We start from the raw sequence: 17,700 nt of genomic DNA on the forward strand, positions 1-17,700 counted from the left end.
CTCATTTTGCCCCCCAATAAAATGTGACTCGCAACGCTCACATTGTGCAATATTTCAAGTCGACATAGAGCAAGATTAATCACCTAATAAGTGGCATAACTTGGAAGTTTTATAGGCGCCCAGAGAATGACTGACTCATTGCAGGCTGGAGAGGACTGGGAAGGCTTTGTGCGCAAGTAGGAACTGAGCTGGAGTAGAAGGTGGGTAGGATTCAGGCAGGCACTGGGGTGTGTGCATGCTCAGTTGCTTAGTTGTGTCTGACTCTTTGCAACCTTTTAGACTGTAGCCTGCGTGGTTCCTCTGTCCATGGGATTTCCTGGCAAGAATACTGGAGTGGGTAGCTACTGTCCTTTGCCAGGGGATCTTCCTGACCTAGGGACCTAACTCTCATCTTCTGCACTGGCAGGTGGATTCTTAACTGCTGAGCCATCACCTTGGGGCAGAGAGGTCAAATCCCAGGGCAGAGGCAGGGCTTGTAAGTCAGTTGCAATCAATCAGAGAAGGGAAAGAACATGGAGCCACCCATGGAGCTTCATGGAGGACAGGATAGGAAAAGTAATATAATTAACAATGAACATGGTTAAATTGTATGCTTTCTGTGTCTAGCAGAAATTTAAAAATCACCTTTTTAGAATTATGTTGCAGGGAATTCCCTGGCGGTCCAGTGGTTTGGATGCGGTGTTTTCACCGCCAATGTCACACGTTCCATCACTGGTGGGGGAACTAAGATCCTACAAGCTGTGCGGTGCCACCAACCAAATAAAAATAAATAAACAAATAAGTATGCTGCAATATAGTACTTATTGCTCCCGAACAAGTGTTGCAAGTATAAATACTTTCAGGAACCAGGGGAAACAAAAGTGACTCAGACCGAGCTTTAGACAGTAGGGAGTGGTGGCAGGGATTGCAGCAAACTTGGGAGGATTTGCTTTCTCTAAAAGAGGGGGTCACTGCTCAGCCCCAGCCAGCTGTGGTCCCCAGTGACAACCATGATCTTACATCCAATGGGCCCTTCCATGCCTCATCCATCTGACGTCCTGGACAGCTTTGGTCTGGCTAACCACTGCTCCTTAAATGACTCTTCTCTTGTTTCTATGATGCCACAATGTCTGATTTCCTTCTACTTCTCTGGCCATTTCTTACTTACATCTTACAGATGTCTCTACTGGCTTGACTGTTCCTTCTCTGTTCAACCTCTGCATGGAAATGTCAAGCCTCTTTCCCTCTGACTCTTCACTCACTCTTTCCTTAGACCATCCCATCTCCCTAGAGGCCAGTGACTTCCAAGTTTCTATTTCTCCTTCATCCTCCACAGCCAGCTCATCCCAGGCCCTGTGGCTTCTGCTTTACAAATGTATCTCACATATGTGCTTCTTTCTCCATCTCCACTGCCGCCGCTCTAATCCAGGATGTTTCCATTGCCTGGACCACTGCTGTAGACGCCAGTCTGTTTAGCTGACTGCTGGATTGGGCTGGGGAAAGACATGTTGGTGAGAGTTGCCCCCACCCCCATGATAACTTCTCTGTCCCCTTTTCCCTCTCCAGCCATGAGTTCACCTCTCCCCAGTCCTCTCCCCTCGGTTCTGTCTACATCACCACCCCCTCACGTTCCTGTCTCAACCCACTTTGCTTCAACTTCAGTTTTCAATATGGCGTTGAGAGTCTCTGGGGCCTTCAGCAGGTCCTTCACCTGCCCACTCACCCGCCTGTAGCCTTGGTCCCCTGCATTTCCTGGGAGAGGCCATCTCACCTATTTCCTCTCCTAGATTCCTCCTTGAAGGGGGAGGGGGTGGGGAAGACAGACCCAGGGAAGCCTTCCACAGGCAAACCAGATACAGGAAAAGCTCCTTTTGCAGAACTAGTGGGTAGGGGTTGCCTTAAGGCTCCCATAAGAGTTGCTTTTCTTTTGTACATCTCAAGTAGATTTGGAGCTTACCTGTGACAGCTAAAGACCCCACTATTAGAGGGTAAGGAAAACTAACTATCCCCACCCCTTACCTCCCCAATTCCCCATGCGCTGGGTGGAATGGAATGCAAGAGGGAAATACTAATACTAATGATTAGTAAAAGCTCCCCAGGACCCAAAGAAGCTGCCCAGAAGTTTGCTAAACAGGCTACCTGCTGCAACTCCGCAGTGAAAATTGAGGACCAAGAAGAGGCTCTGCTGATGCACCTGCTTTGAGGATGTGTCTGGATGAATCAGGACTCACAGTTTGCTCCCACTGTCTCATCCACGTCTTCATGCAGGACTCCTGGCTCCGGGCTTTTCTCTTGAAGAAGCTGAGACGCAGCATCCTTGGCTGCCGCCCAGCGGCCCCATCTGTAATCTTCCTGCTCAACGTGGCTCACGATCTTCGCAGCCGCAGCAAGAGGCAGGCTCAGGTTCAGGCTGCCCCAAGAAGCCAGCCCTGCAACTTGTGACTCAGCGGAGGAGGTGGTGGGTGGGACTCGTTACAGCTGGCAATGGTAACAACCAAGCGCTTTTGAGCAGAAGATGGGAAGCTGAGTCCGAGAACAAGCCTGGCAGCGAATTTTTCGTTTAATGAATTCACAGTAATTCCATTTTTGTCATCTTCCCTGTGGGTTTAGACATGCAGATCCCCTGCTTCTTGCTTCCTACAATGCAGCCTGAACCAAGGTCTGGATTCCACAGCCAAGAGACCCCTCCTTCCCTATTTGGCCACCCACCCTCATTGCTTCCCCCCAACCCTCAGGCCCAAGCAATTATACAGGAGCATCCAGAGAGATGTGGGTGGAGATTTTCCTTTATTCGTTTTTTTTTTTTTTTAACTTCAGAGAGAAAGGACTGGAGCAAAAAGCTGATGTCCAAAGCTCCAGGCCTTAGAATGAACCCTGAACGTGCAGGACCCTGATGGGTGTCACTCTGGATCTGGTGACTGACAAATGCACCCCATGGAGACAATGTCCTCACAGCTGCAAAGCCCCCTCACCCCTCCCCATTTTTCTTAATTTCAAAGCCCCCACCCGCACCCACCCGATAGCCTTGTCATTCCCGGGTAGTAGATCTCCCAGCAAATTGGGCTTTTACCTCTGTGGGCTCAGAGCCCCATCCCCACCCCCCAGAGAAACATGCATCGCTTAGAGATAAAGGGAAAGTGACACAGGATGCTTGAATCTGGAGAGCCCGCATGCTTTATTCTTCATCATCCTCCAGCTTGGGAGAAAGGATGCCTTCCATCCTACCCATAAGAGACAAGAAAGGGCACTGAGGCTCTGGCACCTTTCCCATCTCCCCAGGGCCCTGTGCTGTACCGCTGTGCACACCCCAGCCCTGCCTGATTTTAACAAATTTGGCCAGAAGCCTTCTACTTCTCCTCTTGGGAAAAAGACATGTGAGAGCTAGCAGGTGTAGGGCTCAGTGAACATTTAAACCAGTCTTCCTGCTCAGTGTCTGTTCAACCTGAAGGTCCATCCAGCTCTCGGAAGGAGATTTCTAATGCTTGGAGCCCCCAAACCCGGCGCTAAGCCTCCCCAGTGGTCTGTGACCACCTCTCACCACCCCGTCTCCCCACAACCTCCCAGAGCGGTCTTGGGTTGCTCTCAGCGTCTCTCCCCACGGTCTGCTGTGGAGTCCTGACGTGGAGGTGCCCAGGGTGGCAGGGGGAAGCGTCAGGCGCCCTTGCTTTCTGTCCTCTCCTCATCAGCTGTCTGGGCATTGCTGACGGTGCGGAGCTGCCCCTGGGCCGCTGGCTTCACCGACAGGACCAGGCGTTTCCGGAACGTCTCACAGAGCACGATGTACACAAAGGGATTGAGGCAGCTGTTGGCATAGCCCAAGCTGATGGCCGCGTTGTACAGGTAGACAAAGGTGAGCGTCGGGCGGCTGAGAGACAGCTGGGTCAGCTGAAGCACGTAGTAGGGCGCCCAGCACACGAAGAAGACCAGGCAGATGGCGATGGCCGTGCGGGTCACCCTCTTTGTTCGCAGCCGGATGCTGCGTTGAGAGACGGGGGCCACGGAGGACGTCATGCGCTGCAGGATCCTCACGTAGGCAGCCGTGATGACCACGAAGGGCAGGGCAAAGGCCAGGAAAAACTGGTACAGGGTGAACCAGTAGAGGTCAGTGTCTGGGTTGGGCAGGCGGATGCCGCAGCCCACGGTGCCCCCTGGGAAGGGGATCAGCCTGGCATAGAGCCACACGGGGGTGATACTGATGAAGGACAGGGCCCACAGGAGGCAGATCACCAGGGTGGCCACAGAGGGCTTCCGGAACTTGGTGGAGGAGATGGGGTGGACGGTGGCCAGGTAGCGGTCAATGGCCATGGCGGTCAGGATGTAGGTGCTGGTGAACTGGCTGTTGGCGTCCATGGCCGTGATGAGGGTACACATGGTCTCGCCAAAGTGCCAGACTCCATTGCCCATGAGCTGGTGGATCATGAAGGGCATGCCCAGGAGGAAGAGGAGGTCCACCACTGAGAGGTTGATGATGAAGATGTCTGGGACATTGCTGAACCAGTGCAGCTTGGACTTCTTCACCACCGCGAAGATGACCGTGGAGTTCCCGACAATGCCCAGGAGGCAGATGGTACCAAACACCGAAGGCATGATGATGTTGATGTAGGAGATGCTCCCTGTGCGAGGAGGCAGCCCTGGGGACAGAAGGAGCAAGGGTCGGCCATTCGACATGGACTCTGCTCTCCGAGGGCTGAACTCCTACTGGCATGCTCAGCCTCCAGCCATGCGCCTGCCCACCTCTCTATCTACCTGCCATTTCAGCTCAGGGCCCATCTTTCATCTGGAATCTTCCCTGCCATCCTCCCTGCCCACACGGCTGCTAAACCTAACCCCGTGCCCTCCTGCACCGGCTCCCTGCTCAATCCCACCAGAGTCTCCCACGCCAACTGTTCATTAAAGGACCAGTCCCTTTGCCTCCTGCGTTTTCTCAGAAGGCACAGCGTCACGAACCACAGCTGTCTGCAGAGAACGGTTCTGTGGACCTCGGGGCTTCACCAGGAAACATTATCGAAATAGCCAGCAGGACACGAACGTGTGTGCATGTGTGGGTGCGAGCATGTGTTTCCTCGTTTCCTATTTGCAGCCCTGCTCATTTCATTTTAGGAGTCGCTGGTTGGAAGCCCTGCGCTGATTCCTGGGGATCTCTGTGGGTAACTGTCTCATGGAGGCTTTTGGCCATTAGGCCCACAGCCCCCCCCTCTCCTGGGTCCCTATCTTCTGAGCCTGGGCTTTCCGAGTGACTAGACTGAACCTGTGTGCCGCAGCCCAGCAACCCAAGAATTTTCTCCATGCAAACCTTTCCTCTGTTTTCTTCTCTTCCCCTTCAAAGCTAGAATTCCAGGGCATCTCAGCGCTGGAAATGTCAGGAAACGTCTTTCACCAGCAAAGTTAATCCCCTCGCATCTCTGGGAGTTATTCCTTCCCACGCCTCTTTCGGGGAGGAGGCAGTAAGGATGTTTCAGACCCCACCAGATCACGTAGTTCAAGTGAAAAAACCAAGGGGATGGGTGAATGAGTGAGCTTCCAGCCATCTCCCTACATACAGCCCTCCAGTTTCTCTTGCTTTTGTAGCCTGGAATTTTTCTGGCAAAGCATCTTTGGAACTCCTCAGCAGCCCTCCCCTGCCTCCGTCGCGGCTGGCCAACATCCGAGGCTAGCATGCCTCTGCCCCTGCCCCTTCCTCCCCGTAGTCCCCTTCTCCCCTGGCCCTCCGGGAGGGCAGACTGCCCATCTCATTCCCAAGAACTGGCATAAAGTTTCGCAAGCAGTTTAGCTCAGAGGTGAAACCTTCCTGTTTCCCACCCTCAGCGGCGCAGAGGAGGGAGGCCCGCCCTCCAGCGCATCTCACCGGCCGAAGTGAGGTTATCAGGGCTCTCCGAGGTGTTGCTGGCATTGGGGCCGGTGGGCAGCAGCGAGGCTTCCAGGTCCATCCCGCCAGCGCCGGGGGTGCCCGCTCGCCCGTCCACCCACGCAGGCTGCCGCAGCCTCCCGCGCCGGTCCCGAGTCCGGGCCCCAGGAGCCCCGCAGTCCGGAAGGGGGGTCTTCCTCGGGCTGCCCGGCAGTCTCCGCCGCCTGCGATCCCCACTGCTCTCCCCTCCCTCCTTCCCCGGCTCCCACTGACATCACCTAGACACATTAACATTCGGAGGCAGATGCGCGTTAACCTCTTCAGTCCTGCGCCGCAGCTCTGGCTTCCGACTGCCTGCAGAGCCCAGCCGGCCGGTCAACCCCATCGGGGACCGGGCTTCCTTCCCTCCTGCACGTGGGGCCGTGTCTCCTGTGCCACCGGGGGTGCTGCTGGCTGCCCGCGAGGCTCCAGTCTCTCCAGAGGCAATGGGCTGCCTCCCTGTGGAGGAGGAAGGGAGCCTGGCCCAGCCCCTCACCCCCGGTAGCCTGGGCCTGGGCCGCTGGGCAGGGGCTGGGGTCGCTGTGCTGGGAGCTTGGGAAGGGAAGGCTTGGACCACTGGCATGCCCGCCTCCAGGACACCCAAGGCCCCTTCCCAGCGCCCCATGGATTCCAAACTGTGGAGTTGCTGGCTGTTGAGCCGTTTGGCTGGTGCTCAGAGGTGACTCAGAGAAGGCGATGGCACCCCACTCCAGTACTCTTGCCTGGAAAATCCCATGGACAGAGGAACCTGGTAGGCTGCAGTCCATGAGGTCGCGAAGAGTTGGACACAACTGAGCGACTTCACTTTCACTTTTCACTTTCATGCATTGGAGAGGGAAATGGCAACCCACTCCAGTGTTCTTGCCTGGAGAATCCCAGGGACGGGGGAGCCTGGTGGGCTGCCATCTATGGGGTCACACAGAGTTGGACACGACTGAAGTGACTTAGCAGCAGCAGCAGCAGAGGTGATTCAGGTCACCCCAAGCTGGTGATGCCCAGGGACTTGGGACCAGAAGAGGACAAACTCCTTTCTTCCCTGGGATCAGCAGGGACCAGGCTTATAGAGGTTTTAGTTTTCTAAATGTTCTGAGGTCCTTGAGGGTTTACCTGGAACTCCTTGAGACAAATTTCAGAGCAAAGACCCCGAAAGAGATCCTTGCTCAGTCACTTCAGTCATGTCCAACTCTTTGCGACCCCATGGACTTAGCCCACCAGGCTCTTCTATCCATGGCATGCTCCAGGCAAGAATACTGGAGTGGGTTGCCATGCCCTCCTCCAGGGGATCTGCCCAACCCAGGGATCGAACCCGAGTCTCCTGCAGCTCCTGCATTGCAGGCAGATTCTTTACTGCTGAGCCACCCAGGAATCCCAAAAGAGATCCTGAGGACCAGCCTAAGAGGGCAAAGCATTGAGTGAATTCTCTGCAGAGGCTGCTGCCAGGTTCTGATTTGGCAGGTCAGGCGGGGAGGGGCCTGAGACTCTGCATTTCAGACAGGTTCCCAGGAGATGCCAAACCAGGTACAACACTTGGAAGAGCAGTTTATGAAGGGCTTTCATTTCCAAAGTTGCTGTAATGTTCAAATTCCTTTTTTTAAAAGCATGGTTTGCTATGTACTGGAAAATAATAACAGTTATTAAGATATTTTTAAAAGGCTCTCAAAACCACCTGCTTGAGATGGTTACTGACAAAGTAGAAGTACAGAGTAGAAAGGGCAGTCTCTGGCTAGGCCACCAGGAGGAGGGCAAGGCCACCCAGCCATCAGCTCACCTCCTCCTGATGAAACTCTTGGCTCCAGTGCGAAACAAAGAAGAAACAACGTTTAAGTAAACTCTGTGTGCATGTCGGCGCTCAATCAGGTCCGATTCTTTTGCGACCCCATGGACTGTAGCCCACCAGGCTCTTCCGTCCATGGGATTCTCCAGGCAAGAATGCTGGAGTGAGTTGCCATTTCCTTTTCCAGGGGATCTTCCTGACCCAGGGATGGAACCATGTCTCCTGCATTGGCAGGTGGATTCTTTGCTACTGAGCCACCAGGGAAGCCCAAAGGGGAGGGTAGCAGGTGGAAAGTGCAGAAGGGGAAATTCTATCAGGCCTCAGTCATCGTCCTGGGACAAGGACTTATGTGTACATAGCTTTTCCAAGTGATGACACAAGGAGCAGGCGTGAGGAAGCGAGGACAACGGGAAAGGGAAAAGGGACAAAGCTCAGAGAAGGTGCTTTATCACCATCGCTGCTGTGGACAAGGGGAGCTTGCATTTACCAGGATCCTTGAAAAGGGCATGGACTGTTTCCCAGAATCGTCTGCTTTTTCCCAGTTGCCTCGACCCCCAGTGGTTGAGTGTTGCCGCTGGGGTGTTAACACTGCACTCCTGGGAGCATGGGAGGAGCAGACTCCTGCTGCATCAGATGCAGCAGAAAGCAAAAAGATGTGCAGCTCACGCTTGAGGCGAGAGGCTGTCAGTGCAAGGTGAATCTCGTGCGGGAGCCCAGAGGCTTCTGGGAGAAAAGCAGACAGACACAAGGTGCGTGCTGGAGGTGAGACACATCAGCTCCAGACCAGTTAAGCCCGCACACACCTGTCTGCTGCAGCTGGAGCTGGAGTCAGAGGTGACCGAGGGAGATGTGACACGGGGGGACAGAAGCACCCGATATAGAAGACTATTGCAGGGCTTCTCTGGGGCTTTTCCCTGGGATAAAGCATCCACCTGCCAATGCAAGAGACATGGGTTTGACTCCTGACCCAGGAAGATCCCAGATGCCGTGGAGCAGCTAAGCCCGTGCACCACAGCTACTGAAGCCCTCACACCCTAGATCCGCAACAAGAGAAGCCTCTACAATGAGAAGCCCGCACAGCGCAACGAAAGAGTAGTCCCCACTCGCTGCAACCAGAGAAAAGCCTGAGCAGCAACGAAGACCCAGCACAGCTAAAAATAAATAAACAAATGGAATTATTATTATTTTTTAAAGAAGACTACGGCAATAATCCAATTGAAATAGGATGGTATCTTAGATTGGGGAGATGGGAGTTAGGAGAAATGGTGGGTGTTTGTACATTATGTAGAGCCCTGAGGGTTTGCTGAAGTTTGAACCAGAAACATACAGGAGAAAGAAGTATCAGGGATGACTCCAAATGCCTGGCAGAGGGGAGATCGGGAAGACTGTAAGAGGAGATGATTTGGAGGAGAAATGCAGTATTCTGTTTGGATATGTTACATTTGAGATGGCTGTTAACATCTGTGTGAAAAGGTTGGGTAGTTTTGGATGTGAGTCAGAAGTTCCAGGGAGAGGTCACGCTTGGAGCTATGAAGTTAAATTGATGACACCGAAGGAGCTTACCTAAAGTGAGGGTGACTGGAAAAGAGATTCCAGGACTCAGCCCTGGAGCATTTCAGAGTTTACAGGTTGCAGAAACGAGCCTTATAGCCTGCTGTTTCCTCCTGTTTCACCTGCCGTAGTCTTCCCACCTCCATCTATCCATCTGTCCACCCTTTCATCCAGCAGATCTGGATGAAATCTGGTTGAGCCTCTGTTATACCAAGTACTGTGTTAGGCTCTGTGGATGCAGTGGAGAAAAACAAACAAAAAAAAAACACACAAAAAAAACGAGTGACTTTTATCCAGGAGCTTCAATGACAGAGTTGGGAGAGACAGATAATAATAAGTCAGACAACAAGAGGAGGCCATGGCAACCCACTCCAGTATTCTTGCCTGGAAATCCCATGGACAGAAGAACCTGGCGGGCTACAGTTCATAGGCTCGCACAGAGTCAGACATGATTGAAGCGACTTAGCATGCACGCACAAGCCAATAAGTAAACAAGATATCCTGCTCAAGGCTTCAATCCAGATGAGTCCTGGTAACTTAATCATGAAGGGATTTAAGTGTTTATGAGAGAACAGCTATGGAATCATGCCAGGGAAAATGTCTCTGCCTGACTGGAGAAATTTAAACCATGACCGAGCAGCCAGGGGACCTGGAACAGAAGGCTTTAGCTTCCTGGCCTGTCATGCTGGGGGTGGGGTGGAGTGGAGGGGGTGAATGCTGAGTCAGTCAGTCCACAATGGCAGATGATTCGTGTGGTAGGGAACGAATGGGATGATGGGAGTGACTGGGGTCCTTTAGAGAGGAGAGTCAAGGATGTCCTCTTTAAGGAAGCATTCAGGTAGAAACTTCAGCATCCATTCCATTACAAATGATCAATTTAAACCATATCTCCTTTCTGCTAGTGACTGAGAGCTGAGCATCCCTCCTGGATACCGACGTGTACCTCTTCAAATCCTCTCGGCCACATCTAATTTTTATTCCATCCATTGCTACAATGACCCTGCTCTGCAGTCTCCAACCAGTTTCAGGTACAGGTGTGGGTAAGACCTGACCGTGCTGTGTCCCAGGCCCGCACCACGTGCTATCTACCCTCAACCCCAATCCTCTCTGTGGCTGTCACAACTTAGACTAGGGGATCCCAGGGAATGCCCATGCTGGAGTGACCTGGAAGTACAGGAAGAGTTCACTCCTTAGGGCAAACCCTTGGCCAATGTAGTGTGGAAGCCATGGAAAGATGCTTTTCCTGTTTCCCCCTTTTCCTGAGACACATTTCACATGGTTTCTCAGGGATCCCATGGAATGTAGCATCTGGTCACTTGTAACAGTGGATGAGCCCATGTGTGCCTGTGTGCGTTCTGAGATGCTTCAGTTGTGTCCAACTGTTTGTAACCCTGTGGACTGTAACCCACCAGGCTCCTCTGTTCTGGGCATTCTCCAGGCAAGAGTACTGGAGTGGGTTGCCATGCCCTCCTCCAGGGGATCTTCCTGACCCAGGGATCGAACCTGCGTCTCTTATGTCTCCTGCATTGGCAGGCGGGTTCTTCACCACTAGCGCCACCTGGGAAGCCCAGATGAACCCATACTGCTCATCACCTCCTCCTGAGAATGGAAATTTTGACCTACTTTGCTCCAAGCCATCTGACTCTTGACCTGCCCCTCCTAGCGCAGTCATGAGGTAGATTCAGCCTAAGTATAGCAATGAACCCTTCCCCTCCCATCCCTGTGCCCCCACTCACCATGCCTTACTCAGGGGACCCCATATCTCCCAGACCCCCCCATGGTGACACCCACCCGCCCTGTACTTTCCAGGACTTGACCACTGTCTGCATGTGTTGAAGTCTTACTAGGGTTGCGGCATCGATTCTCACTTGCTCCCCTCTCTCCTGCCTCACCCCTTCCACTCTACTCCCACCGAACAGCAGGAGTAATCTCGTTAAGATAGACATTTCCAGGGGACTTCCCTGGTATTCTAGTGGTTAGAACTTGGTGCTTTTGCTGCCTGGGCCCGGGTTTGATCCCTAGTCAGGGAACTAAGATCCCACAAGCCATGCAGCGCAGTCAAAAAAAAAAAAAGAGAGAGAGAGAGAGAAAGAAAGAAAGAAAGAAATTGCATCATCCTATACTGCTGAAAACACTTCAGTGGCTCCCAGCTGCTTTCAAAATAAAGTCACCCTTCCTAATGGAATGTAATGGACACGACACTCTTTGGTACCCAGAAGTTGATCTCGCAGAAAACCACAGCCTTGAGAAAAGCTCTGGGAGTGGCAGCACCACTAAGCAGCCCTTGGTGGGAGCTGCTGGTGGGAAAAAGGCTTCCTTATTTCTGTGGGGATGTGAGACCCTGGGGTGGGAGAAAGCAAGTGGCAGCACTTATTTCCATAGAAAAGTGAGCATGGTTATCGTAATAGAATGGTTATCGTAATAGATGGGACCAGTGGAGTTATCCAGATGATTGCCCTGCAGAGGCTGATGTAACTGATTGATCATAAATAGATGAGTGGCCCACCCACTAAGTTCCTACTTGATTTGTATATCTGAAAAAAACCCTTCAAGTCTGGTCAGCAGATCTCTCACTTTAGTCCACTTGGCTCTACTAATCAGGGTGTGAGTTAAAGTGGATCAAGTAGTAAATGGACGTGTTGTTTTTTTTTCCCTCCAGTATGGCCAATGTTTCTTTTATTTTGTTTTTACTAAAAAAAAAAAAAAAAAAAGGTCATACTATAAAATTTTGCACATGGCTTTTTTCTGTTGAAGCTCCTTCCACATCAGCATATACCATATATCCATTAAAAAAAAAAAAAAAAAAAAACTACATTCATTGTTTTAAATGGATCCTAGAGGGTAGAGCCAGACATCTTGGAATGTGAAGTCAAGTGGGCCTTGGGAAGCATCACTACGAACAAAGCTAGTGGAGGTGATGGAATTCCAGTTGAGCTATTTCGAATCCTAAAAGACGATGCTGTGAAAGTGCTGTACTCAATATGTCAGCAAATTTGGAAAACTCAGCAGTGGCCACAGGACTGGAAAAGGTCAGTTTTCCTTCCAATCCCAAAGAAAGGCAATGCCAAAGAATGCTCAAACTACTGCTCAATTGTATTCATCTCACATGCTAGTAAAGTAATGCTCAAAATTCTCCAAGCCAGACTTCAGCAATACGTGAACCGTGAACTTCCAGATGTTCAAGCTGGTTTTAGAAAAGGCAGAGGAACCAGAGACCAAATTGCCAACATTGGATGGATCATCGAAAAACCAAGAGAGTTCCAGAAAAACTTCTATTTCTGCTTCATTGACTATGACAAAGCCTTTGACTGTGTGGATCACAATAAACTGTGGAAAATTCTTAAAGAGATGGGAATACCAGACTACCTGACCTGCCTCTTGAGAAACCTGTATGCAGGTCAGGAAGCAACAGTTAGAACTGGACATGGAACAACAGACTGGTTCCAAATCAGAAAAGGAGTATGTCAAGGCTGTATATTGTCACCCTGCTTATTTAACTTATATGCAGAGTACATCATGAGAAATGCTGGGCTGGATGAAGCACAAGCTGGAATCAAGATTGCCAGGAGAAATATCAATAACCTCAGATATGCAGATGACACCACCCTTATGGCAGAAAGTCAAGAAGAACTAAAGAACCTCTTGATGAAAGTGAAAGAGAAGAGTAAAAAAGTTGTCTGAAAGCTCAACATTCAGAAAACTAAGATCATGGCATCCAGTCCCATCACTTCATGGCAAATAGATGGGGGAAACAGTGGAAACAGTGGCTGACTTTATTTTGGGGGACTCCAAAATCACTGCAGATGGTGATTGCAGCCATGAAATTAAAAGACACTTACCTCCTTGGAAGGAAAGTTATGACCAACCTAGACAGCATATTAAAAAGCAGAGATGTTATTTTGTCAACAAAGGTCCGTCTAGTCAAGGCTATGGTTTTTCTTGTGGTCATGTATGGATGTGAGAGTTGGACTGTGAAGAAAGCTGAGCGCTGAAGAATTGATGCTTTTGAACTGTGGTGTTGGAGAAGACTCTTGAGAGTCCCTTGGACTTCAAGGAGATCCAACCAGTCCATCCTAAAGGAGATCAGTCCTGGGTGTTCATTGGAAGGACTGATGTTGAAGCTGAAACTGCAATACTTTGGCCACCTCATGCAAAGAGCTGACTCATTTGAAAGGACCCTGATGCTGGGAAAGATTGAGGGCAGGAGGAGAAGGGGATGACAGAGCATGAGATGGCTGGATGGCATCATCGACTCAATGGACATGGGTTTGAGTGGACTCCGGGAGTTGGTGATGGACAGGGGGGCCTGGTGTGCTGCAATTCATGGGGTTGCCAAGAGTCGGACATGACTGAGCGACTGGACTGAAGGGGGTGGATCCACTTCCCTGGTGGTCCAGTGGCTAAGACTATGTTCTCCCAGTGCAGGGGCCCAGGGGTTCAACCCCTAGTCAGGGACCTAGATTCCACATGTCACAACTAAGAGTTCACATGACACAATCAAAAAAAAAAAAAAAAGATTCCACAAGCTACAACTAAAAAGGCCCCACATGCCACAATGAGATCGAAGATCCTTTGTGCCCCGACTGAGACCCAGTGCAGCCAAATAAATAAATAAATATTTTTAAGTGGATCCTATTAATATTACATGTATATATCAGAGTTTAGTTAGCCACCTCCCTAGTGACGGGCATGTCAATGACTCAGTTCTATTATTTTGGCATAGGATGCTGCATATGGACTTCCTTCTCCAGGTAATAAATTGAGTTTGACTAGACTGACTTCCAAACAGTCCCCATGGATCTCCAAAGCTTTCTGTTTCCCTGCCCCTGCATCTGTAGCTGGAATAGGTATCCCCAGCCATTGACAGAACTACTGTATTGGCTCCTGGATTGGCAGAGTAAGGGATTCGATGAGGACAGAAGTCAAATGGAGATCCCTCCTCACTAAAGTGATAAGCTAAAAGCAATACTGCACCCCCGGGGGACTGGAGAGAGTAATGGTGTCATCAAGGCCTTTAAACAGGCTGGGTGGTGATTTTATCACATCCTGCTCTCAGTGTGGCCAGTGGAGAAGGCAGATGGGTGTCAGAGAATGCCAGTGGGTTACTGTAAACGCAATTATGTGGCGACTCCAATTGCAGCTGTTATTTCAGATGTGGAATCGTTGCCGGGGAAAATAAATACAGTCCCTGACACCTGGGATGGAGTTATTGATCTAGCAAATGCCATCTTCTGTATTGCAAGAAGCAGAAAAAAATCAGAAACTGCTTTAATTTGTCAGAGACATTGGCACACCTTTGCCATCTCGCCTCGGGATTTCGTTATCTCTTTTGATGGTTCTTCAATTCTCAGATTTTGAACACTTCATCGTCACACGAGACAGTATGCTATGTTGATGACATCATGAGCTAGGGCCTGGAGAGTGGAAAGGAGCAGATGCCAGAGGTGTGAGACAAATGCCGTGAAAATATGAAGGCCTGACATCTCAGGAAAGGTTTGGGGTCCGGCGTTCTGAATGTGTCACGGTTTTCCCTCCAAAAGTAAAGCACCGTTTACCTGACATCTCCTACCACAAAGGAGGGGCCCCCAGAGACCCTGGAAACAGGAGCAACAATTCCTAAAAGGAGCAGAGAGCAGAGGGGGTGCTGGACATGCAAAACCCAGGGGAGCCTAATCCACCCAGTCATCTCTGTTAGCCTGGCATGCCTTGCATGCAGGGACTGTGACCCTTATTCTGGTGTTAGGTCACGGCTGCCATGTCAGTCAGTGGATTCTTAGCATAGCCCTGGTCCCCTCTGCAGCCTGGCACCCCATTTTAGACATTTGCACTGTACCCTACACTTTTTCTTCATGGGGATTCCCAAGTGGTGCAGTAGTAAAGAATCTGCCTGCCAAAGCAAGAGACAAAAGAGATGCAGGGTTCAATCCCTGGGTCAGGAAGATCACCTGGAAGAGGACATGGCAACCCACTCCGGTATTCTTACCTGGGAAATCCCATGGATGGAGGTACCTGGTGGGCTACAGCCTAAGGGGTCGCGGTGTCGGACACAACTGACACAGTTGTGACAGTGCACACCTGCACTTTTACTTCATAGCAGTCACCAGAATCGTAAGCAGACATTTATTTATTGAGTGGTTGATGGTTTAATGCCTTTCCCTCACTAGGTTATAACTTCCAGGGAGGCAAAGCCCACGTCTGCCCTATCTCACTGTACCTCCTGCACCTCACACAGCGCCGGGCACCCAACAGGCTTTCAGTCAACGTGGGGAGGATGAATGGCTAGTAGAGGAATCTCCGTGAAAGCCCCGGGTGCAGAGGTGGGCAGAAGGGAGCAGAATGCAAGCAATACTGGCCGTGCTCCCTGACCCGAGGCTCGCCTCCACCCCAGCGCTTCCCACCAGCCTGGCAGCAGTGGTTGTCATGCCCCTGGGCAGGCCGTGGGTGCCGGTCAGCTGTGAGGCAACCCAGAGACCACAGGCCCTCTCTGATTGTGAGGAAAACAAACGAGATCACCTTCAGGGGTAGAGATTCATCCTGAGATTCACAGAAATCCCAAGGAAGCGTGGGAAAGCAGCTACATGAAATTCTGACACGTGTGACCACAGGGTTGAACTTGGAAGGCATGACACCAAGTGAAAGAAGCCAGATCAATGAAACAAACAAAGCCATGAATGATTCCGCTCATGTGAGGCACCTGGAGCTGTCAAATTTATAGCGACAAGGAGTAGAGCGGTGGTTTCCCGGGGCTGAGGGAAGGAGGCACGAGGAGTTAGGATGTAAGTGGTACAAAGCTTCAGTGTGGGAGGATGAAAAAGTTCTGGAGATGGATGGTGGAGATGGCTGAACAACAGTGTGAGTGGACGTGATGCCACTGAACCGTACGCTGAAAAATTGTTAAAGTCAATTTTTGTATGTTGTTTTGGCCACACCTTGTGGCCTGTGGGACCTTAGTTTCCCAACCAGGGATTGAACCCATGTTTCCTGCAGTTGGAAGTGCAGAGTCTTAACCACGGGGCCACCAGGGAAGTCCCAGAGTGAATTTCCTGTTATGTATATTTTATCACAATTTAAAAATATGTTAAACAAACCCAGTCAATGAATCTGCTTACCTGAATGTGTTTCTGCAGAAATTTGGAAAATGCTGGTAAAAGGAAAGCCATGTTATAAGCCTTAAAAACACTGAAAGTCATTAAGGTCCCTGAAAATGGCTATAAGACTTTTTTTTTTCTTTTTTAAAATATATTTATTTATTTATTTTTAATAAATTTATTTCTTTTAATTGGAGGCTAATTACTTTACAATATTGTATTGGTTTTGCCATACATTGACATGAATCAGCCGTTGGTGTACATGTTTCCCCCATCCTGAACCCCACTCCCCCATCCCGCCCCATCCCATCCTTCAGGGTTGTCGCAATGCACCAGCCCTGAGCATCCTGTCTCATGCATCGACCCTGGACTGGCAATCTATTTCACATATGGTAATATACATGTTTCAGTGCTTTTCTCACAAATCATCCCACCCTCGCCTTCTCCCACTGAGTCCAAAAGTCTGTTCTTTACATCTGTGTCTCTTTTGCTGTCTCATGTATAGGGTCATCGTGACCATCTTTCTAAATTCCATATACATGCGTTAATATACTGTACTGATGTTTTTCTTTCTGACTTACTTCACTCTGTATAGTAGGCTCCAGTTTCATTCACCTCATTAGAACTGATTCAAATGCATTATTTTTAATAGCTGAGTAATTGTTAACTCTGGGAGTTGGTGATGGACAGGGAGGCCTGCCGTGTTGCAGTTCATGGGGTAGCAAAGAGTCGGACACAACTGAGCAACTGAACTGAACTGAATATTCGCTATGACATTTTAATGATGGAAAGCATTGTCAAAAGACATGTGCTAATTTTTGTTAAAGCTTTGCTTTAACTCGTGCTAACTACTTAGCCAAATTTCTGAATGTTAGTAAAATTGTTTTTTCTTTTTTTTTTAGGGTTTTGGTGAAGAGTTTCAAGCCAAGGATGTCATCAAGGAGTACTTCAAATGCAAGAAATGATCAAATTTAAAAAATGGAGCTCTTGTTCCTCAAAAAATAAAAGTATGTTAAACAGTTTAAGAATGGTATCACATACAGTAATTCAGTCAAGAGCTTTTTATAAGATTTCAAAAAGCTTTCAAAAGTTTTCAAATATGTCATATTCTTATAAATTGCAGCTCCATTTCATGTTCAGTTAAATATCTTTTCTTGATAAACAAGGAAAAACGGAAACACCACCACCACTCTGGGCCCCAGAGATTGCAACACATAAAGCCACTTGGAGACTGGGGGCACCCAGTCTATGTTATTCAATCTGAGGTTTTTTTTTTTTTTTTTTTTTGCCTCTCTTCCCTGGTAGCTCAGACGATAAAGAATCCGGCTGCCAATTCAGGGGACCTGGGTTCAATTCCCTAGGTTGGGAAGATTCCCTGGAGAAGGGAATGGCTACCCACTCCCACTCCTGGAAGAAAAGTTATG

The 17,700-nt window shown here is 49.9% G+C and overlaps 1 protein-coding gene, 1 long non-coding RNA gene and 1 other non-coding gene across 3 annotated transcripts; 2 read left to right on the forward strand and 1 right to left on the reverse strand.

Annotated features, from left to right (window-relative positions):
* Positions 1–2,997: 2,997 nt before the first annotated feature.
* MCHR1 (melanin concentrating hormone receptor 1) lies at positions 2,998–6,535 on the reverse strand. Its single transcript, XM_055566561.1, has 2 exons — positions 5,825–6,535; positions 2,998–4,610 (listed from the first exon to the last, which is right to left on the reverse strand). Exons 1-2 carry the CDS (start codon positions 5,904–5,906, stop codon positions 3,631–3,633), a joined length of 1,062 nt encoding a protein of 353 aa, XP_055422536.1. The 5' UTR covers positions 5,907–6,535; the 3' UTR covers positions 2,998–3,630.
* On the forward strand, positions 6,221–17,372 carry LOC129642003 (uncharacterized). The gene is made up of 3 exons (XR_008709518.1): positions 6,221–6,614; positions 10,091–10,216; positions 17,179–17,372. It is a non-coding gene; the product is annotated as an uncharacterized LOC129642003 (long non-coding RNA).
* On the forward strand, positions 16,274–16,404 carry LOC129642617 (small nucleolar RNA SNORA33). Its single transcript, XR_008709870.1, has one exon. It is a non-coding gene; the product is annotated as a small nucleolar RNA SNORA33 (small nucleolar RNA).
* Positions 17,373–17,700: the final 328 nt, after the last annotated feature.

This window comes from Bubalus kerabau, chromosome 1 (genome assembly GCF_029407905.1).
Source record: "Bubalus kerabau isolate K-KA32 ecotype Philippines breed swamp buffalo chromosome 1, PCC_UOA_SB_1v2, whole genome shotgun sequence".
NCBI classification, from domain to species: Eukaryota; Metazoa; Chordata; class Mammalia; order Artiodactyla; family Bovidae; genus Bubalus; species Bubalus kerabau.